Raw genomic sequence first — 25026 nt, forward strand, 5'->3', positions numbered from 1 at the left:
AGCAACAACATGTTGCGCATCACTTGTTGCTTAGTGAATATGCTTAAGTCTGAAATACGCGACGGGCAGAATTTTCTATGAATCAGGTTTTCCTTGGTTCACCTCTGACCTCTTAAGCCTTAAGAAATTGATAGAGAGGACAAATAAGGGATTCCCACTTATTAATAAATATTTTAAGAATCAAAGCTTTCCCCGATCACCTCTGATCTGCTACAATGTACAAAATCTAGAGAGTGAAAATGATGGAGAGTTTTCCATTTTATAAAAAATGTTTCCTGCTGCTATGATAATATAACGTGTAAATTATATTTCATATAGAATTTTATTCCCATTCCCACTTTACAGAAGACAGTGAATATTCTATTCAACAAAAATAAAAAACATTAATATTTATTATTACTATTGATATGACGAAATTTCCCCCGTCAAGCCGCACGGCGCGGCGAACTGATGATGATTATGAAAACGAATTTTAATTCGCAAAAAAATATATAATCGTGATGTTATATATAAAAACTGTCAAATATAAATACGGTGTAACTTTGAATATGAATAATAATAATGGATGCATGTAATAACATCTCTGTGAATCTGTAATATTGTAACATTTTAGTGTTTTGCTGGGCATGGATGTGATATGTGGTTCGTTACGTGTGCGCTGCACCTCATCAACGCATCCAGTGAATTTTATCAATAATAAAGAGCTATCAGAGCAGTCTAGTGATACAGACAATGAACATAATTTTACTACATATTATACAACATATGAACATAAACGTATAAATAATAGTGATTTGTGGTTATGTCCTAGTGTAATGTCACCTGAAACAAAACGACTGTTACCTCCAACAACCGAAACAATACAAACAAAACCATTTCCAATTCGTGGTAAGTTTGTTATCAATTGTATTCACAACGTTTTTCATTTTGAAATTATTAAAATATAAACAAACACATTGATTGTTGAATGTAACAATTGGGTTCTGAACTAAGATGTGTTTTTGAATTAATTCTCATTATTCATTGTTTTATCTAAAATTACGGACGAATATTTGGTTTTAATTACAGAATTTTACAGAAAAGTAGAAAATCTAGTTTAACAAAATATTTAGATTGTTTAAAAAATATTTAGTCGTATTTTTCTTTTGTTTTATAAAGTATCCCTTTGGAAAAAAAAAGGGTGGTGCGCATAGCTCGGGATATTTCATAGATAATATATAGTTAATTGTTTAGAATTCAAATGGTGTTCGGAATAAATTAAAATTTCGTCCTCCTCGATCTGGATTTATGATTTAGTTAGCTAACTATGTGTTCATGCTAAAATACTGTTGATTTTATGAGGCAAAAAATTTCTGATTTGCCCTCTGGACCGAAAGTTCTGCTTTTGTCTCTCATTAGGCAAAAAGGTGGGTAGCCCAATGATCCTCTTCATGAGCGTAAAAATGAATAACTCCTTAATTTTTTTTTTGTTGGATAGACGAACAAAGCTGTTTTTTTTTTCCACAAAGTGGCTGTGTTCATTTAGGATGCTCATGGAAAATACATTTTTTCAAAATAAACCTAAAAATCCCTTGAGAAAAAGGGTTTCTTATTAAAAAAAAATGTATTCATAAAGTATTCCTTGTTTTGTATTCGTTAATCTTTTTAAGCCTTTTGTCTGAAATATTTCCACAAGGATCTGCAGTATATCTAAGAATTAGAGACAGAGATTGTATTAGGACTTTATGAATGGTTAACGATTTGAAAGATGTTAAATTGATAATCGAATTTCGTGCAAATTGATTATCGAAGTTCCATCAATTTTCGAATAACTATAAGCAATTTGTAAAATAAGTTTAGAAATGACAAACAACTGTTTACGTTCGAATTTAAAGAACTCGAAACTCACGGAGAAATACAAAAAATTCAAACTATTGCATTTTTCTCTAATCGAGGTTTGAAGTATTAAAGGTTCAAAAGAATCAATTTCGAGTTTCAAATGTTGCGAGTTATTACCTAAAGTGCAAAGTAAGCAATGAAGCAAAAGTACATCATTGAGAAAAATTTTGAGTATGAAAAATATAGTAAAAAAAAAAAAAACGTAGTGTAAATTATGAATGAAATATAAAGAAATGGTTTTGTGCGCAACGTTTGAATGCAATTTTTACAGAAGAAAAGACCTTGTATGTTAAGGGTTTTCGTTTAATTAAAATATTTTTATAAAATCAATAAATTGATTATCGTCGCAGATTTTTCATATGAAAAACATGTCCGGGTAGAATGTAATGTATTAATTGAAAATTTCTAATAAAATGAACCTTGAAAATTAAAAATATTGATTTTAAAGATAATTTTTTTCGAGATTTATCGATATAAATCGTTCAATTTATTGTCATGTCAGTATCTATAAGAAATTATTAGAAAATATAATAATTATTATTTAGAGAAAATTTTATACTCTGGAAAATTTCATTCTTTTAAGTAACTTCTTAGTTGAAAAGGTCAATCGCTTTTAAACACATAATATTTGATAAATTGGCGGTTGATTTAGTCTACACTTCTACAGTCAAAGAAAGTAAGCGTGATTATTTAATAATGGAAGTGTCGCGCTTATTTTTTTTGGTATTTATGAATGTATAAAAGGCTGTAACATGACTTCAATACCTGATATGAAGAAATAAACACAGTTGAGCAGAAATGTAATTTTTTACATTTCCTTTAATTATCTGTATACATTTTTTATTTTAATTAGATTTAAGTTTAATCCCACGTTTGTAACGCTTAAAAATAATGATGCTAGGAAAAAATTTTTGTCATAGGTGTTCATAAAATCACCTAATTAGTCCATTTCCGGTTGTCCGTCCGTCCGTCCGTCTGTGGACACGATAACTCAAAAACGAAAAAAGATATCGAGTTTACCCATCTTGTAAACCGTTAGAGATAGAACAAAAGTTTAAATGTAAAAAATGCTCCTTATCAAAAATTAAACAACTTTTGTTTGAAACATTTTTTCGTAAACATCACTGTTTACCCGTGAGGGCGCCAATTAGGCGGAAATTTTATGTATGTGTCACATGTTTGTGTGTGTAATGTGATAAAGAAATCAACACTGACTATGCATGGTATTTCAACAATTAACTCAGTCAATTGTTTGTTTTCACTTGTTTACTATTCTCTTAGTATGACTTCAATGTCTTTATAAACTGATTTCATTTCAATACATACATTTGAGGTGTCAATTTTCTCGTCGTGACTTCATTATAGTTCTAAAATTTAGGAATAATTTTTGTTAGCTAAAAAATGAAACCCTTCAAATTTATGAGAGTTCTGCTAATTAAAAATATTTTTTATTTCCTTCCATAGAAAATAAATTTTTACGGGGCCTCCTCATTAAATCCTATTTTTTTTTTATCAATATTATTAATCAAACTAGAATTGTAAACAAATAGTAGAAGTCACATGTCTTAATAGTTTCAGATTGTTTACAATATGAAATGAAATTTCCTGATTGAAAATTTTTATAAACAAACAATTTATTAAATAAATTACGCATAAACAATATTTTTTGTATTTTTTTTTATGGATTACTAATCAATTGAATTTTTTTTATTTAATATTGTGTGTTATTTGGGGTTCCGTAGAGAACTTCAAGTATTTCTCTGAGCTTCCTAATGAAAATTTGGAATTTTGTATGTCCCTGAAAATTTCAAAAAATGCTTGTCTTGTTTTTTGGATTTTTTTGTGTAAATTAGACCCAAATTTTCATATGGATTTTTTTTCAGATCTTAGAGAGTATGCATCTAATCATCTAATTTTTGGTTCAAAATTATCCTATACTTAATTTTATCAAGTTCCGAAACAAAAAATTGTTTGTGATTTTTTCGATTTTTATATGGGACAACGCTTAAGAAAATTCAAAAAATTTGTTATTCTCAATTTCTGTAATACTAAAAGTTGTATTTATTTATGCTTTGTTTCTGAGATATCATCCGAAATCCCATACGAATTTTGGCAACTTTTTTAGAAAATGTTTGCCTAGTTGTCGAATAAATTGGACTTTCGTGACTTTTGGATTCTAACGTACATATAGAATTTTTTTATTTTCATTTCTTTCTTCGATCGAAAGTTTGGAAGTCGATTTCTTAATAACTAAAAATCTACTTATTATATATAAACTGATAATAAATAATTTAAATTTGTAATTTAAAATTATTAATTTATAATTAAACAAATTTTTTTCTCTATTGACGTCAGTAATAATTTTATAATTGTAATCAATATTTAAAAAACATAAAAATGAGTTTAACGATTATTTTCCCATAAATTGCATAATTTCAATGATAATAAAATTATTATACAGGATTCTTCAAAAAGATGTTACCACGTAAATGGAAGAAACCCATTGTCCAAAAATATATTACCAATTTCAACTTTAAAAACAAAAACTACAGCGTTATAGCCTTCACTTGTCTTGTCTTAGTTATGTCCCCTTTTTGTTCACAATTTCATGTTCACAATTCTATTTCTTTTGTACGAAGCTCAATTTTTTTGAAAATAAGATACAGTCCGTGCTATTCGCTGATAATGTAGCTGTTATCATGGCAACGGTTACCATGACAAAAATTAATCCGTCAGCACTTGCGTTATGAGCATTTTGCTTACGGTCGATTTAAAACATAAATAATTAATATTCATACTCATATAATTTTATCTATTTTCGAATTATTAATTTTTTAGATTTTTTCAAACTATCTACAGTTTATAAAAATAAATTTTGTTTCAAGTTTATCAGAAATTGTGAGAATTTCTCTCATCGCAATAAAAAAGAAGTAAGCAAAAAATATTACCTTCAGAAATTTTCGGGTCTGTTCGTGTAATTATTTTAATATAAGTCGTACTCGGTAAATTAAAAAAAACTTGTGTGGATATAAACATAAGAAATCTAAATTTTTTATACATTAAGATAATAGTTAATAATGTATACTCTTATATTATGTTCTTAAAATACAGATCTCTTTAAAATTCAGTGGTAATATTGTATTGAACAATACTGTCTATCTAAACACATCATTTTGTGGCAATCACCTCTAATTTCATATTTTGTGTTTTGAGATTCAAAATATTTTTGTTGTGACACGTTCGTCAATTTCTACCACTAAAGAGCATTTGGCAGAAGCGTATGCCAAAATATTATATTAATTACACAATACATAAAGCTTTAGCATTAAACATGGCAATGTGAAGCACGTGTGTTATGGGGAGGGGGGAATTTGCATAAAAAACAATAGTTCTCGCAGAAGAAATCAATGAAAATATCTGTTATTTTTTTGCTTAAATCATTAAAAATTTTTTTTAAAATAATAGTTATAAAAACGAATAATCTACAGAAAATATAGGGTCTAAAAAAATACATTTGAGAAAATGAAGCTGACCACCATTAAACCTAGAACCTATCATCCTCCAAAAATTTATTTTTTTGCAAATGTCAAGTTAAAAATAAGTAAAATCATCCAATTGACTGAGTTAATTGTTGAGATACCATGTATAGACAGTGTTAATTACGCAATCGTATGTTTTTTTACGTCATATAAGTAAAGAAAGGTAGCCAAACATACATATATGACACAAACACATAACTGATAATCTCATGTAATACATACTATATAAGTTGCTTTCTTACGGGTAAACAGTAATGTTTACGAAAAAGTGTTTCAAACAAAAGTTGTTTATCTTTTTATAAGGAATATTTTTACATTTAAACTTTACTATCTCTAACGGTTTACAAGACGAGTCCTGCGGACCTAATTGACCTATGTTGTTCATTTACGAACTCGACTTCACCTTTTATGTCCTGAGAACGCTATAAAAATTTCGAAGCTCGATATCGTTTTTCGTTTTTCAACTATCGTGTTCACAGAACCTCTTCTTTGCGGATGTTGTTTTTAAAATTTCTTAATTATTAATGCTTCATGAAATACATATTGGCGAAAAACGAATTTCTGGCAAATTTTTCTAGACATCATTCCGAATCTAACTAGCTATCACACGTATTTTTAAGACCATTTCTATGTATCACCGATTTGAACTTTTCGACTAGACATACTTACATAGTGATATCGAAAAAAATTTCTTACCGTGTGGTCATTTATTATGGTTTGTAGTACCTACCCAATAACATCTCAGTTTGTTATGCGTATTAACGATTCACATATAAAATTATAAATGAGTATCTAATTGTAAATGCTAATTAACTACTATTTGCACTTCCTTTGTAAAAAGTCATTCCGTATTCGAGTGTTCACACTCTAGAAAAACAAAAGAACAAAGGAAATTATTACCATGATCTCCATAAAATTTGATAAAATAAATTTTTGTAATTCTATGCATTTTTTATTTTCTTAGAATAAATAATATTTTCATTTAGATAACAATTTTTTTATGTTTATTTTATTTATAAACAAATAAAAAATTTTGCAACATTCTATTTTTTGCTTCAAATCATACAGTAAATCTATAGCACTGTTAGTAAATAATTGTGGCATTTCGTCAGTCCGTGTACAGTACATTATCTTATCGTACCACACTGACAACTGTTGTAATGCCACTGATAAAATAACGGGATTTATTAAATTTGTTTAGACACCGAATACAAATAAAGAATTTCTAAATATAATATTCAGAAAATAAAGAAGATTATTTGTATTATTAGTGTTATAATTATAGTATATTTCATATAGTTTGAACATTGGGCTTTGTTACGGTTAATTATCTAGAAATTGTCAAATTTAAAAATGAGTTCTTCATGTGGATGCTCCCAAAACAATTTTAGTTTGTGTACAAAACACACTCCGTTGGATACACTGGAACTTGCTGCAGATTTTGGAAAAGTAGGTAAGTTATCTCGTAATAAGATTTGGTGGCTATTGAAAACAAAACCCGGCATTGGGAAAAATATTTTTTGTTTTTGGTTTCTGATCGAGAATTCTCAAAAAACTTAACGCCTCGAGAACTCGAGAAATCAATTCTGTGCGCTAGGTAACTAAAAAAAGTCCGTATATAACACGTAGATAATGGATTATATCCAAACCTAAGTTAAATCAGTTTCATACATCGCAAACCAAGATAATGAAGAGGGACCTTAAACTTGAAAATGAATTATTTGAACTTTAACTAAAAAGGCCATTCAGACAGCTGAAACTCGAAACAAAAACACACTCACATACTTAACTAGAAATTTAATTTAAAAAAAAAAATGTCAGTTATTTGAGCCTAGTCTACTGGGTGTTTCCTCATTATCCGGAAACATTGCCACTAAAATAACAAACTGCCTGTCAGATGATGATGTTAATGGTAATGTATTTTTGCAAGCTGATTTTATAAGGAAAAGCTGTGAAATAAAATTTCATTTCTTTTTGTTGATTATTTTGTCTGTAACTGTTAGAAGTTTAGTTAGCATACTATGCTGAAATTAAAACAAGTGAAAAAAACAATTGACTGAGTTAATTGTTGAAATACCATGCATAGTCAGTGTTGATTTCTTTATCACATTACACATGCAAACATGTGACACATACATAACTGATAATCAAGTATAGTACATATCATAAAATTTCCGCATAATTGGCGCCCTCACGGGTAAACAGTGATGTTTACGAAAAAATGTTTCAAACAAAAGTTGTTTAATTTTTGATAAGGAACATTTTTTACATTTAAACTTTTGTTATATCTCTAACGGTTTACAAGATGGGTCCTACGGACCCAAGACCCAATTGACCTATGATGCTCATTTACGAACTTGACCTCACTTTTTACGTCCTGAGTACGCTGTAAAAATTTCAGCTCGATATCTTTTTTCGTTTTTGAGTTATCGTGTCCACAGACGAACGGACGGACGAACAGCCGGAAAAGGACTAATTAGGTGATTTTATGAACACCTATGACCAAATTTTTTTCCTAGCATCACCGGGGAAATTGTTATAAGTAAATGAAAATAAAAGATTATATTTAGGCTAGAGACCACACAGAATTCTCACAGTAGTCAACCGTTTCTCTGTTGGGATAGCTCCCAAAATAATTCTCTATCGAATCATAATTGTACAAATAATTGTATTTGAATTGTGATTTTCCATCACGAATAATTTTGTTTAAAACTGATTCGTATGATAGAAACTGTGCTATTAGTAGGAAGCTAATAATATGATTGTTTCAGACCTATTTACATGACGCGTTAAGCAATGTTGTTGTTAAGTCTACATTAGCTAATAAAAATGTAATTATTATGTTTGTATTTACACAACACCATCACACAGTCTCATAGTGATGTGAACTTAAACTTCAAATCAAACTTGTATTTTAGCTAATTTTATTTTACATACACCTCTCTATAATATCTCTAATGTGTTTTATTTTGAGCACATGTTTATTACATATTTTATACCTACACTTACATAGTAGAATAAGGAAAGGGGAAGACCTTGAAAATCGTATCGATGTGTGTGAATTTAAACGTAATTAAATTTATTAATTAAAATAAACATATTTTTTAGAAAGATTTATTAATTTCTAATACACGTGGAGACACTGACACAAAATTCCAATTATTAATAATAGGCTTTTGGCCACTAACAATAAATCAATCGGTTGGATAAAAGTTCATAAAAAAATATGGATTATTATTATTTTTATAAAATAATTTTAGTAAAATTGGCATTCAATCACGTGATAGCAAACACAAATCAGAAATGATTGAAAGTATTACGTCACACCATGATAGAACGAAACAGGTTAGTTGATTACAAGTGCTTAAATTTGCATACATAAAAAAAATTGTATGCCAAGTCATGATGTCATTCAAATCACCATGACACTCTACATTGTTTTCTAAGTAAATTTGAATTGGTTTTTGAATATGCAAAATATATAGTGTAAAGTGTTTTTTTTTTTTTTGTTTTTACGCGTACTAATGTAGCGTAAATTGCGCCTTTATGTCCGTGTCTCCAAGCTTATACCTCTTTAAATTCTGAAAAAAATACTTTAGTAACTTATTCTGTTTTTGATATAATTTATAAGATTTTGCGATGCAAACGTGAGATTTTAGACGTAGTACTTGTATTTAAGAATTCTCTAGGTCAGTGTTCTGTAGGCAAGAGGCACGTCAAAAACCAGTTTTTTTATTGATAAGGAATAAATTATGTAATTTATTATTATAAAATACTTTCCATTTTTTCGATCTTTTACACTTTTTACACAATTTCATTACATTAATGTGCGAAAATTTCTAAATTTATTCATTTATAGTAATGAAGTTATCAGCTCCAATACTCTATTAAAGTCTTGAGTAGGTATAAGATTGGTATAAAAAATAATTTTAAAAGATAACAAGCAAATCTTTCAATCCGGTCAAATGACCGGAAAAAAGGCTGATTCATTTTTATCAATTTGAAAATATGAAGAAATATTATTTAATTTTTATCAATTAATAATAATGTTATAATTATAATCAATTATTAAAAATTCGATAGTCACGAGTAAAATGTTTCATATTAAATGCTGGTCATGAGTAATTATCATTGGAGTGAAAATTCATAAACTGATAGAACTAGAATTTTTAACCTTCATGCAAAATTTAAGATAGTATTTAAATCGAATAGATTTATATACTTTTTACTTTTATCCTTTTTATTTTTTGCAAAAAATTTTTATTTCTGTACAAATTTTGTTTTAAAATTAAGAAATTGTTTAACAATTATACATTACTAGCTTCGCTGGCTTTAAAAGTAAAGATTGGTAAAGACCATCGCGATATAGCCTTCAACTTCCTTGTTCTCACTTATCCACCTTCTATAACACTCGAATAACGGATAGGGATAGTTTAACACAGGTAAAATATATGTACAGCTTAAAAATTTTTTAAATGTAAAATAGCCATAATTCCTTGAGTTTATCAGAAAATATGACCATGAATTGTATTTCGTTTACTATTTTTACAGAAATATTTAGTTAATGTTTCAAAATGGTACTCATAGATGGTCAGTAAAATGTTAGATTAAAAAAAATATTTTTATAAATTATAGCTCATGTGTTAGTCTGATGTATGAGCTATATTACTATCGAGTTTCATTCAATTCTATTCAGTAGTTTTTGCGAGAAAATCTAATAAACAAACAAACATTCTTACTTTCACATTTATAATATATAGAGATTAGAAATATATTTTAAAAAAGAAGTTAATATCTTTTAGCATACAAAAACTTTTGCTAAAGAAACAAATGTATATTGTAAATGTAGACGCATAATTAATAACTCATAAAAGAATTTTTTGTACTACTCATAACACTTTAATCTATTTTGCATAATAATTAATGAATAATGCAAATTATCATTTATTATTCTAATTTATTGCTTTAAAATAATTTTAAACAAATAACAAATTGCATACAATACACTAGAATTTGAAATATCTCCTGGAAAATGCATCACGGATTTCAAATTTATAAGAAACTTGCAGTTATCCACCAGTCTCGCTGGGTAATTTCAAAAAAACAAAAACTACCGTGTTATAGCCTTCATTTTCCTTACCCTCACTTACCTACCCTGGGCGTTTAAAATTTTTTGAAAATAAAATACTCCCATGTCACTTCCTGATAATGTAGGATGATTCTATAGGTGAAATAATTTTTAAAATCGATTAAGTAGTGGACTCCAAAATGGTGAATTTTCATAAATACATTCATCCCCTAATTCACCCTTTTAAGCATTTTGTTAAAATATATCCCCTTAAGGACCCACAATAAAAATATTTAGCTACATTATAAAATTATTATTAATTAGCTAGAAATAATAGCCCACAGAAATGCTCATCTTAATTTGAACACTCTTTTAAGGCATTAATTTCGAAAAATCTTTTATTAAATGACACCTACAGGGACTAAACTTAATACCTTGGTATATTTCATATACATAGTATAATATGTATATTTCATATACATGGTATAAAAATCATAGATAGTTTATATGGAAAATTTTCCAATAGATGTAAACAATAATAAAAGTTTTCCATAAAATTTTCTTATAAATTTGTTTTAACAGCAATTTAAAATTATGTAAATATTAAATTAAATAATGGAATATGAGTGAGTGCTTTATGTTATCCAAAATAAAAATTATACTAATTAATTAGATAAGCACACCTGTTAAGTATCTATTATGAGGTCTGTTTATTTGTGGATCAAATAAATTGTGTGTCTGGTTCAAGTTATGAGTTAACTTTGTTGATACATATTTTGGATAAAATAAGTATAATAAAGTCCTAATATCCACTTCAATATATACAGGATATTTGAAACATTAAGTTAGTTATTTGAGATCAACAGCTAACAACAGTTAATATTCTTTAAATAAAATTGGCAACCTTTTGAATATTATAGTCTATGCTTAAAAGTTAATAAAATAAACAAAAAAAACCGACTGCGTTAAATCAAATCTGAAAACAAAGAAACAAGTCCAGTAGTTTATATAGCGTCTTTAAGAGTCGGGGCCTATTATTGGGAATATATAAGTCGGTCTAGATGTTAATTGGCGTCGACTGTTAAAGTCGCTATGTAAACTTCTGGACTTGTTTTTTTTTGTTGTCAGATTTTATTTAACGCAATCAGGTTTTTTATTTTTTTTAATTATTTATATTATTTTAGACTTTTAATTTCCTTTATTTTAATACCCTACTCGATAGGTTTTGTTAATTTTTTTAACTAACGTATTACTATTTCAATCCAAAAATCCGCCATGTTTTGTTTTTTCAAACACCAATCTATGAACACTTGGGTTTTTTAGACAAATATATTATACGTTAAATGTTGAAATCTATTAAGCTGTTTGGAATATACGAGGTAATAAAAAATTTACAAATATACATACATACGAGATACGCGCGAAAATCATAATTACTTCTTAACAGTCGGGTAAAAAGGTAAAACAGATTTAAATCTGTTCTGTGCAATATAAATTGTTAAGTACATTATTACATAGATATTATAATAATTGTAGTTTGTAGATATAGATAATAATAAACCCTTTATGTTATGATATACTTTTGTATGTAGATATGCATAATATAAAATACCTACATTTTATACAAAAATAATATAAAATTGACGTTGAAACAACACCCACGAACTTAACATGTTATGTACCACGTGAATAACACGTGAGTAACATCTGATTTACTTTTTATTTATTTATTGTACAAGATGTTACAGGAATTATAGGCAGTCATTATTTTTTGAAGAATTAAGAGAGTATTATCGTCTCTCTAGAAGACTAAATCGTAGGAATTTTTCAAACTAAGATAAACAAAAATGAAAAACATTTGTGTAGCCATTTTTTCATATGATATTTAAAAAATAGAATCCAAAAATTTAAAAAATTAAAAATTATTAATTCTTCGAATTACAGGCCAAGCCAGTGAAGAAGGGGCTACAAAATAAAACACGGCACCGTGGATGACACGATTACAGGCTTTGAATTGATCCGAAACAAAAAATTTTGAAAAATTGTTAATTAGTAAAGATGTTGCTATCGTCTGGACCTTAGACAAAAAAAAAAAAAAAATCACAAAATGGCATTGGCCCAAAATTTTGTTTTGACCCCTCTTTTTTACCTTTTCGGATTTTTAAAAAAATACTCAAAATTGAAATTTTTTGAGTTATTTAATTTAATTTATAAAGAAGATTCCCACCAAATCGAATCGGTTAAGTCGAAGTTGAGATATCATATCAAACACCTCGAAAAATGCAGTTTCAAAAATAATGCGTTTTAAATTTGAGAGACAATTCCATCATATTACTCACTTTGGATTAATCGGCGATCTCAGATCCATACATTGAGTCTTCTTCTACTTCATATGCAGTGTCTTGCAAAGTTATTACTGGTACCCGAGTTGTTTTGCCTTCTTTTGAAGCAGCAGAAGCTGTCATAAGTTTATTATCCGAATCCGCATAGTTTTTTTGTCATGAATCATGTGTTTGCAAGACCCAAGACCTGCTGTGCGATATATTTTATGGTGTGCTCAGATGGATATATCCTTGAATATGCGAATCCATATAGTTTTTTTGGCATAAATCATGTGTTTTTACAAGACCGTATCAACTGTGCGGTATATTTCATTGGGTATGCCGTCTCGCTTATTATGCGAATTCATATAATTTTCTTGCCATGCATCATGTGTATATAAGACCGTAAAACCTGAAACATACTGTAATGTTGTGTTAATAAATTAAAAGATTTTTTAATAATCACTTCTTTTTTTAAATATCAAGTGGCAGTACACAGCGGCCGCGGAATTCACTCAACAGTCACTCATTAAAGAACATACAAAAGATAAGCAGCTGTATTGTAGATGACAAGTTGGTGATAATGAATGTAATGCGTGTTATGCCATCTATTCAATTGTTTTTGTGGTAAAACCATTTTTGGCTTGGATGTAATTACAATCATCATCCATTCATTGTCTTTATTTATTTTATTGATATACATAATAAAATCATGTTTTATTCATGTTATTTTTAAGTGTACATATTTTATTTGAAAAATTGATTATAATTATTTATTGTTATTTGTTAAGGATGTATGCACATCGTGAATTCAAAGTGTCAGCCATTTTGGTGACGTAATATTGGTAAAAACAACAGTCGTGTATGTAATTATTATATGTATAAATAAAGTTGATGGTAGGTTAGGTTAGGTTATATTGGCTGTCCACGAAGGACACACTTAGGCTATAGACCCCATTGTGATACCAAAATATGTGTTTTACCACCTTTCCACTGATAATTTCATCAGCTCCTCAATTTCAGAGGCTGAGTGCATCTCCTTCACTGACTGGCGGACTTTGGTGCAGTCCGCCACCAAATTAACAACGAGTAACATACATAATAAGATTAATTACGATTAGCTAATTCATACTGATGATGACTACTTAGTACTTAGTAGTCGAAATACGTATTTATAAAATACAAAAAACTGATCTAGGAAATTGGGGCAAAAATCGAAATTTAATGTTTGCCTATATAATGTCACATCATAAAGACTCGTGTTTTAGTCACGTGATCTAAAACACGAGTCAGATATACAGATTAAATATTACGACTTTTAATTGTAATATAATAAAACAATAATTTGCTTTTAGGACTCAAAATCAGAATATTTAACTATATTTTTATATAAACTTTAATTTTTTCATAATTATTTGTCACTACCAAAAAAGTACCCTATTATGTCGACCCAATTAATTTTAGTTTTAAACTAACCAAAAATTAATTGTTTTAAATTAATCAAAAAATAATTCGACTACGGCAAATCATTTCCGTTCTGAAATCTTACCTATGCGAAAAATGCAAAAAAAAGTTTATGGATTGTATAGCATGCAAATAGGTAACAAATTTTATAATTTCTTACCCAAAATCGTTTTTATTTCATGAATCGTTCAAAGATGGCAGCAGAGAATTATTGGTGATCGATATTAATTACCATAAAATGATTTTGCGTTTTTAAAAGAAATTTTCTATAAGGTAATATTTTAATGAATTAGAAAATTATTTTAATACACGGTGGTTGACTTTGACATTGATTAAAAGAAAATTAATTTAAAATTAGCAATCAATGCGCAATTGCAACACACGATGACGTCGATAAATAGTAAACATTTTTATTCATCCGTAAAAAAAATACAGTGATAGTAAAAAATGTTTTCCCAAAAGATAGTTTTAATTTGATTAATTTACAAGATTAGATATTTTCAAGATTAGAACTTTTGTTTTGTATCAAAGTTAATGTTTTCGGCGTCATTTATTTATTATTCTTTTTTTTGTGAATATGGTACTTGTAAGGTTTCAAAAATACTCGAAAAGTTCAAGGATAATTTGAACAGTTTCAAAAACTTATTTCAAAATTAAACACAAAATAATTGAAATGTTATCAAAATTGAAATGATTATATTTCTTTAAACAAATTTTTTTTAAGTAGATATAATATTATGTCTGGTCGAATATTTTATCGTTAAGTTCAAAAAAAGATTAAGTGTTAATCAAAAGATTCATCTGCCTAGGAGATACCGTGTGAAATGACTACAATAACTCTCCTAATTATCACTTCAGCTGAAGAATTCTCACTGAACGGGCAGAAAAGTTAAGTTGGTTTTTGAAAACCTTTAGTAGTATGCATCATATGAACATTTGAAGAGGAAGATGTAGTTTAGTGACGTTGTTGCACGGTATCGCCATACAGATTACATATAAAACTTAGTTTTGCTAAAAAGAGATGGGCAACAATCTTTGAATGCTTATAACTTCTTCGTTTTTTAATCAATTTTAATTTTACTTTCAAATCTTATGGTATCAAGTCTAGTTTTACATTTTTATGGGTAATATGACAAATTCGACATCAGGTAACTACCGTATTGGGCGAATAAATCCTGATATATCGCTTTAACTCATATCATTTCCAGTGGCTTCTTAGATATTACGATAAACTAAGAAGTTTTTTTTTTTTTTTATTACGTCATTTACGGAGTCTTACGAAATCAGAAGAAACATTTTTCTAAATTTTGTTCACTTTGAATGTTATTAGCGTTTCTTATCGGACATTAAAAAATTAGATAAAAACTAGAAGTGGAAAGCAAGAGTGATAGGGTTTTTCATTTTAAAATCACGATTCACATTTGTTTCGTATTAAATGATTTATAACCAATGTGATAAAATGAATAACAAATATCTTCTATCTTAGTCCTACTTATTGCTGTCAGTACGAAAAAATAAATTCTGCACTTGCGCATATGACATGATGAAAAGGTCCATAGGGCTTTTCTTTTTAAAATCACGATCCACTTTTGTTTCGCACTAAGTGATTTATAACCAATGAGATAAAATGAATAACAAATATCTTCTATCTTAATCCTACTTATTGCTGTCAGTACGAAAAAATAAACCCTGCACTTACGCTTATAACATGATGAAAAGGCCTATTGAAGACTTCGTAAAGAAATGGAGAAGGGATGAAATGGTAGGAGAGATAAAAGGATGCCATTTGGCGGAATCCAAATGAAGAACGAACCCCAGGAAAGTTAAATAAAATTAATTTCGATTGCGTTGCACTATTTTTGCTACTGATTCCTGAAGATAATTGAAATTCCATTATGAATGTGTACAAATATTTGAAATTATGCATACATAAATTGTAATTATAATTTTATTATCTCAATCCATCATATATAATTACATTTTATATTATTATAATAATTTTATTAACGAATTCATAAAATATTCCAAAAAGGTGACCGTTACTTGACACTTGATTGGAGTATATTTCCAAGTTCAATTACATTTTTATATTTACTTAACTAGATAAAAAAAATTATGTATTTAGTTTTTATTGTCAATTAGTATTTACGGAGTTCCGAGGGCAATTATAAAATAAGATGAATAGATCATTCTAAGTTTATAAATATACGATTTGAGTACGGTTACTCGGTGTGCACTTCAATCAGTTTCCGATTATAAAATTCAAACTGGTTTCTGAAGTCGTGGCATTTTTTTTTTATTCTACATGTGATTTGAATACTTTTTTTGTTTGTATCAATACTCTCTGCTTGCTTTATCTATAAATGGAAATAAATTAAAAATTATAATGTGGAATATATAAATATTGTGGTTCGGTGTGAAAATATCTAAATCATTTGTTCGTTGACAAAAAAACAAATATTTGACTAAATTTAAACATGGATTTACAAAACCTAGGATTTAAATTTTTAAATAAAGAAACTTTTGAACATGGTATGTAGTTTTATAATCTTTTTTTTGTCGCTTTTATTTATATTATTAAAAATCATAAAAATGGTTATAAACTATTTGTGATTATAGTAGTTCAAAGTCTTTTCATTAGATAGCATTAGTATTTGATGGCGCTTTATTTAAATGTTTTTAAGCAAGATTATTTGGAAATTTTTTTCAATGAATTTGTTTACAGTTCAAAGTCGTCTTATTTTAAGTAGTAATAACCTCAATTTTGATAGATTAATCAGAATTTACTTAGAATTTATGATGTTTTTTTGATCAGATATGTGTAAATTTTTGATCAAAGTACAAATCAGAAGTATATTTTTTTACGAACTTTACAATATTGTATTTTGTTTCTGAACATAACCAGTAAAATAGACGTTTTGTATTTCAAAATACCATTAGACTTAATCCTTTAAGGCTTAAAGACAAAAGACTTAATAGATATTAATATAAAAATATTTAAATGACTTATCAGTTCAACTAAGCTCATTATTTACACGGAAAGCAGAGTTTTAAGACAATTAAATGCAAATTTAGTTAATTAAGCTAATAATAGATATCCTTGAATATTATATTTCTATTGAAAATTAAAAAAAACATTAATTTTTACGACTTACAATTAAATTTTTAGTATTAAGAAATTTTATTTAAATATTTTTGTCGCTGCATCATATTACTTTGAAAGTTCTTTCGGTAAATGTACATCCAATGCGCTAGTCACTATTGGAGCTGTTAAATAACGATAATTATGAAGATACTTCCGACATTTACCGAAATATTTATCCTTCACGGCTCATAAGTTAACCCGATAATTATTTGGGTAGTGGATATTGAGATAAATGTGACAAAAAATTAGATAGTTAGCTTAGTAAGGCAAGGATATACCAACCCTCTTGGGTTCAATGACTTTCTAAAAGGAAATTATCCTGGGAAAATTTGAATAACTAGACGGAGAAGCAATTTCCTAAAACTTGAATATGTCTATTGTATATCAATTTAAAGATGCATGTGAAGTCGGATTAAATCTACCATATTGTTTCAGCTTCTTGTCAAGTTAGTTTTCGAAAATTGCCAGGAAGCATTAAGAGGAGAGTATGATTATAATTTTTGAAGCGAAAAACGAACGTTTTAATAATCTTTTGAAATATCGTTTTTACAGACAGCAGATATCCAGATAAAGAATGTAACTTTTGCATCGGCGAACTAAAATAATAGATTTTGCTATTATTTATAACGCATTTAAAAAAATGTTTTAAATTTATAATAGCAATATTTAAATAAGTGGAGATTAAAATTTGGTTTGTTTTTTCTAAGAAAAAACAATGAGAGTTAATTTTAAGTTATATACATTAGTCATAAAAATAAAAGTTTTTGGAAAATTTATCAAAACTTTGACCTTTAATTTTGAACATAAAATTTTGATATCAAATTTCAATAAATTTTTTCAATTTATCAGCATATTATTTAGAAATCTTACGTTTAAATAAAAAATATACGCTTTTGTTTATCCTTGAGTATAATATAATATATAGTATTAAATATGATTATTGCATTTTGTAATAAATATAATGTTTATTTAATAATAAATTATAAAAAACAGGGTGTCCTCCTATTCATAATAACTTAAAATAAAAATAATTTGAATGCTCGTAATATTCAATTTTATTCCACTTTTTTATAAAAATACTTTAGGCTCAAACAAATTGATAAAAATTTTTCATATGTATTTTTATACCATGTATATATGAAATATATCAAGGTATATTAAGTTTAGTCCCAATTTTGTAACGTTTAAAAATATTGATGCTACGAATAAAATTTTGGTATTGGTGTTCACAAAATCATTTAATTAGTCCATTTCTGGTATTCTGTTGCCGCTAAAATTCAAAAATGAGATTCCAATCTATAATGTTTCTAGAATGACTAGAAATATTTCTATATTATTTTTAATTTCATTAAAATCCATTAAATAGATTTTAAGTTTAGAACTTTCATTTCAAACATAAATACGAATATTTATTAGTATACATTATTTTCCCTAATCCTTGTATCAATTATATGTGTTAAATATATAATTTTTTTTTTTACAGGAGAAAGAGCGAATTATGTTAATAGCCCGCACGTTATTGCCATGGTTGGTTTGCCAGCCCGTGGTAAAACTTACATATCAAAAAAATTGTCTAGATACCTAAATTGGATTGGAATCAATACTAGAGTATTTAATTTGGGAGAATATCGACGACATGCTACAACCGCTTATAAAAGTCATGAATTTTTCCGACAAGATAATATGGAGGCAATGGCACTACGCACTAAATGTGCGGTTGAAGCATTACAAGATGTTTGTCAGTGGCTCAAAAATGGTGGGGAAGTTGCAGTAAGTAAATGTTTTATTATTTTGAAAATTATTTGATTTTCAAACTCATTTTTAGACCTTTTATTTTCTTACTACCTGTGAACTACCCGCTTCGCTGGGCAACTTCAATTTTAAATACAAAGATAATTATGCTATAACCTTCACTTCATATGCCGTCACTTATCCTCCTTTTGTTCACAATTTCGTCAATTTTATTATTTTGGTGTGGAACTCTGGTTTTTAGTACCTAAACCTATATCTTGAAGGATGTGGTCTAGTTCATCTCTTCTGTTGCCTTCACCTTTCTAAATGAACATTTATTTTGCGTTATTGCATTAATTTCTGATTCACATTTTGTAATGACTTCGTTATTCTCTGTATTTCTTCTATATTTTTATTTCCTGTATTTCCCCTATTCTGTATTCCAACTCCTTCCTCAGGCTCTAGACTATCTCTGTAACAAATTTCATTTAAATCGGTTTATAACAGATTTTAGTAGCATCCCCTATTTCAACCCCTTACAGCCCAATTTTCACATTAAAAAGATAATATTTAGATTTTTTATTTTATTTATTTTTTTAATTTCAAGGTATTTGATGCAACAAATTCAACGATGGATCGTCGAAAAATGATACATAACATCGTTGTAGAAAAAATGGGTTATAAATTATTTTTTGTAGAATCTGTATGTGATGATCCAAGTATTATTGAACAAAATATTATGGAAGTGAAAGTTAGCAGTCCAGATTATTACAACATGAATACAGAAACAGCTTTAACCGATTTCTTACAACGAATACAACATTATCAAGACCGTTATCATCCGTTAGATGAAAAATCAGAAAAGGATTTATCATTTATGAAAATTTATAATACTGGTGAAAAGGTTGTCGTGCATAAACACGAAGGGCATATACAATCAAGGATTGTATATTATTTAATGAATATACATATTACTCCTAGGACAATATATATTACAAGGGTAATTATTTCTTTTACATTTTTAAGTAACATTTTCAATTTTATTTTGAATAGTAAAACATACAGGGGCGCTATTTCTCTGGAAAAAATCGTGTGGATGTATAGTTCTATCAAAACAAAGTGGCACTGAGCAAGAGAGACTGTAGATATGAGTGCACAAACATATATATCTTTTTCGCAGTGCCACTTTGGTTTGATATAACTCTATCACTTATATAGGAATCAATATTTTTTGTTAAACAAATCCTGCAGAAAAGCGAGGAGTTTTCCTTCGCCCTTCTCTTTTTTGCGGTTTTAACTTTTTATTATTTTGCCAGCCAAATGTCTGCTGCCTTTTTATACCCAGTGAATTTTCTTTTTCTTTAACGAACCAAAGATTGATTTCCCATTTAAACCAAAAAGCGTAAAACAGACAGAAATATTAACTGTTAACTTTCTTCGCCAATTTGGTGGAGTAGGTTTCTTTATTTGTATTTATTCTTGGAAAGAATTATCTTTTAACCTAACAATTTTGTATTAACGATTTTGCATTCAATATTTCTACTATATTTTCATTCCTAATTTTTCTTCTGATTCTTAGTTCCTTTTAATTAATAATTTTGCCGCAAACAAGATAATAACACTTAACTGTTTTGTTTTTGGTTACAGCATGGTGAAAGCGAAATGAACTTAGAAGGTAGAATAGGTGGTGATTCTAATTTAAGTGAACGTGGACAAAAGTATGCAAAAGAATTAGCTAAATATATTCGTGAACAAAATATAGAAGGTTTAAGAGTATGGACGTCATGGTTGAAACGTACCATACAAACGGTAGCAGAAGTACCCGCCCCACAAGAACGATGGAAAGCTTTAAATGAAATCGATGCTGTAAGTTTATGATCTATTCGAAATAGATCGTAAATTTATTCTTTTACTTTTATTTCACAGGGCATTTGTGAAGAAATGACTTACGATGAAATATCAACCAGTTATCCGGAAGAATTTACTGCTAGGGATCAAAATAAATTTGCGTATCGCTATCCTAGAGGTGAAAGCTATGAGGATTTGGTGGCACGCTTAGAGCCAGTTATCATGGAATTAGAACGGCAAGGAAATGTACTAGTTGTATCACATCAAGCGGTTATTCGATGTCTGTTGGCATATTTCTTGGACAAATCTGCAGGTATATCACATCGTTAATAAATTTGGCAAATTATACAAAACCATAAAAAAATGTGTCGATTTAAGAGCCTAGAACTTCTAGAAATCATGATTGGCTTTTATTATCATGAAGCTATAAAATGAAATAAAATTAATAACTAGCCATATACGGACATACTTTCTATAAAGAAAGAATTTGTCTTGCGAATTCTTCAGAAAAGTTTGTCTGCTAATGGAAAGCAAAAGAAACTACGTTTTCATTGATGCGGATAACTCTGTAGGATTGTCTGTGTTTTTCTATCCTTTTTTGTGGGGGAGAACGTAACACACTAAACCTTGAGAAACGCCGAAAACATGTATCAACATCGACCACCATTTCATCAAAGGAAATTTATTGTTGTAAATAAACTATGTTTGTTATTCTGTTTAAATTGCTTTAATTTTTTGTATTTTCTTCCAGATGAATTACCATATTTACATGTTCCATTACATACAGTGATAAAATTAACGCCTGTCGCTTATGGTTGTCGTCTCGAACATATTCGATTACAAGTCGATGCTGTCGATACTCATCGGCCAAAACCAAAGGTAAATATTACATAAATAACAATAAATTGTAAGCAAGTCAAATAGCAGTAGTTTTTCTCTTATTATATGTATATCCATATTTTTCGATAATAATTTGTTTTAGGGCTCCAACAATGAAAAGCAGTGAAAAATAATTATGAAAAACTTCGAAATAATAAAAAAAAGCTCTTTTTCTTTAGGTTCTTTTTTCTTTAGACTAATTTTTCCTTCAAATCTTTCTTGTGACAAATATTTATTGTAGAAAATTATTTATTTATTGAAGTTGTATTTTATTTAAATTATTTTTTATTAATTTTCTTTTAAATAAAATTGAACAAATAATAAAGTGAAAATTTAAATGAGGATATAGAAATTTTTCTTAATTAAAGTTTTCAATTAATTATAAAGTAAAAGATTTAAAAAAATGCCTGGAATGTGATGATTTTTAAGGTGATCCTGTTAAAAAATGGCAAAAGTTCTAAAGCCATCGTAGTAACGATTTGCGTTAATGTAACACTTGCATGTTAATAGAAAATAGTGGTACTTTTAATTTTTGATCCATTTTATTCTGTATATTTTCGTCTATAATTTTCTCCTAAAAAGTGTTCGATATCATTTTTTTATAAGCGGGCTTGAAAACTGTAACATTTACTAAACTCCTTACCGCATTTAGTGAACATTACTGTAAAATTTAAAATTTATTTTACTAAATATGGCTGTAAAAGAATATTGCCTTAATAATCGAATATGTTCTGCATAAGTAATTTTCATTTTGAAAAACAAATGACAACCTTATGTAGACGAAAATTTGACAAAAAAAAAAAGGATATAACCTAATTTAATACATTTTATCAAATTTGATACCTTAAGCACGAATTATCTAAATGCCTTTTGATTAACCGCTTCTTAAATCTTTTACTTTTTTGATTGAATCTCTCAATTTCTTGCATGCTAACACCTTTATCTTTTTACAGGTTATATTATAGTACCTACTATTTAAATAAAATTCCAAAATTTCTAGACAAACGCCACTAGATTTAGTCGAAACATTTTTTATTCGCGATAAAAACGATATACCTACAATACAATAAATTATCTCTAATTAAAAATTGATATTAGAATAACGTAATTTCATAATTGAAAGTTGCACCTTGATCTAAATTTCCATATTTGAAAATTTATCAAATGCATCGTTTTTTCATTTTTGATTTTTCTAACTTTCAGATACCAGGATCATTAGAGGACAAATTTAAACATAAATTTTTACCAGTTAATGGACATGATGCAGTTTTGGATTCTGAATTAACGAGTAACACAAATTTTTGAATATTAAAAACGAGTAACGTAAATTTTTGAATTTCATAAAATGTAATTACTCTTGCAGCTTATTATTTTTGAAAAAAAAAACCAAAGAAAATCATTCATGGACGCGAGAGAATTGAAGAAAGAAATGTGTTTTTTGTTTCTTGTTAAAAAGTATACTTTCAAATTATATTTTTCATACTTCGACTGACTTTTACAAGTTTTTATATAAAATATTTCGAGATCGGACCCTATACCCCTAGTCATATATCAATTTTATATTGGAATTTTTATTTTGTAATATGGAATAAATTTTGAAAGTGTTTTTTAGACTCAAAATTTATCATTTGATAAAAGAAAATGTATACTTAGTTAGAATCTAACGAATTGAAAAACCATTAAGTTTAATGACGAAATTTTTTTTTTTATTATTCATTTCCTATGGAACTAGAAAGCAATTTTGAGAATTTTTGAAGAGGTTTGTCTTTAATAATATGTTAACATATTAAAAAAAAAAGTTTTATTTTTTACATTTAGGTCTTGAAATAGATTACTGAACTGAATAAGGGTAGTTTTCAAAGTCGTGTTGTTTCAAAAAGAATTCAAGCTCATAATTTCTGTTATACGACAGGTAAAATTCCGTTCATTAAAATTTGAAAATATGCGAGAAATGATGACAAGATCTGAAATCAAAATTAAAAACGATTGATAAACCTTGCAAAACAACTTTTGATTTTTAGTGTCTGTGGCTAATTGCAGGTTATGACGTCACAAAGTGTTATTTTCCTTACTTTCTATTTGTACATTTCATCATTCATATTTTCTTAGTTATTGATGTTATCCAAAAATTGATTTCGCACAACGTTTTGGATCGATGACGAACGTCTTTCGAAGCAACAAGAAATATAGCTTTAAATGTGATTAAAGGCTATTGGTTAAAGTAAAAAATTTACTCGTTTGTTAATTGAAAGCAAAGTCTTGAATCTTGTTTCATCTGCTTAAGAACTATCTGCTAATATATTTTTAATAAATACTTACGGTTTTGTTTAAGAAAGAGTAGAAACAGAGAAATTGAATTCTCAGCAAGGACAATTCTCAACAAGTCACTAATTTTTTTTTAATATGCAGGATGAATCATAAAAGAACATTTTTGTAATTAAATCTAGGCTAGATTTTAATTTTTTATCGAGGTATATTTTCATAAAACGAATTTCAAGTCATGTTAGTTTTTGTCGACGAAATCAGCAAATTAGACTTAATAATTTTACGCACTTTTTTATCTATCGTGCAAATTTTCTCTCCTATCATGAAGACGAATTGCAGCAATTTCATCTTTTGGTCGTTATCATAGTTCTTTGTAGTTCGTTTTGATAGTTTTATGAGTTTAATTTGAAATTTTTATTGAAATTCCGTTAAGTTCCACGTGTTGAACGAATTTTGCCCTAACACGATTTTATCCTCGTTTACAAAATCATTTTCAGGACCTAAGTTATATTATTTTATTTTCTAGGGCTGTGATGCATATAAATTTTACTATAATTAAAAAATATATCATTTTAAGCCCCTCCAAAACATTTTAATTATCTGTATGTAAATTTTCTTTTCTTAATTAATGATATATAATTCCAATTATATAGCTAAATTAATTATTATTATTTAATTAAAATGAAGTACTATTGTTTTGTCTTAAAATATTATTATTATAATGTATATATATATATATTATTAATTCATATAAATTAAATATTATATTAATTATATAAACTATTGAATAAATATTTTTTTAAATTTAAGCTGATCTATTATAATTTTTGTCTTAATGAACCATTTTCTTCAAATTCGCAAAAATTTTTCATTTGGTAAGCGCTAATG

At 27.6% G+C, this 25026-nt stretch overlaps 1 protein-coding gene across 4 annotated transcripts; it reads left to right on the forward strand.

Annotated features, from left to right (window-relative positions):
- The first annotated feature begins 540 nt into the window (after window positions 1-540).
- LOC123295413 (6-phosphofructo-2-kinase/fructose-2,6-bisphosphatase-like) lies at window positions 541-23558 on the forward strand. 4 transcript variants are annotated; one of them, XM_044876755.1, is made up of 8 exons: window positions 541-888; window positions 18899-19185; window positions 19754-20146; window positions 20794-21012; window positions 21073-21307; window positions 21746-21873; window positions 23077-23161; window positions 23237-23558. In XM_044876755.1, the coding sequence occupies exons 1-8, from the start codon at window positions 627-629 to the stop codon at window positions 23248-23250; spliced, it is 1623 nt and encodes a 540-aa protein (XP_044732690.1). In that variant the 5' UTR covers window positions 541-626; the 3' UTR covers window positions 23251-23558. The 4 variants fall into 4 exon arrangements, with proteins under 4 accessions (XP_044732690.1, XP_044732689.1, XP_044732691.1 ...); XM_044876754.1 differs by lacking the exon at window positions 23237-23558 and having other exon boundaries at window positions 23077-23197; XM_044876756.1 differs by lacking the exons at window positions 23077-23161; window positions 23237-23558 and adding an exon at window positions 21977-22065.
- Window positions 23559-25026: the final 1468 nt, after the last annotated feature.

Source organism: Chrysoperla carnea, chromosome 3 (assembly GCF_905475395.1).
Source record: "Chrysoperla carnea chromosome 3, inChrCarn1.1, whole genome shotgun sequence".
NCBI lineage: Eukaryota > Metazoa > Arthropoda > Insecta > Neuroptera > Chrysopidae > Chrysoperla > Chrysoperla carnea.

Coding starts and splice junctions, on each gene's coding strand:
- LOC123295413 (XM_044876754.1), top strand. CDS start 627: ATGGATGTGATATGTGGTTCGTTACGTGTGCGCTGCACCTCATCAACG. Junction 21,013..21,072: donor CTTTAAATGAAATCGATGCT/GTAAGTTTATGA, acceptor TTTATTTCACAG/GGCATTTGTGAAGAAATGAC. Junction 21,308..21,745: donor TTTCTTGGACAAATCTGCAG/GTATATCACATC, acceptor ATTTTCTTCCAG/ATGAATTACCATATTTACAT.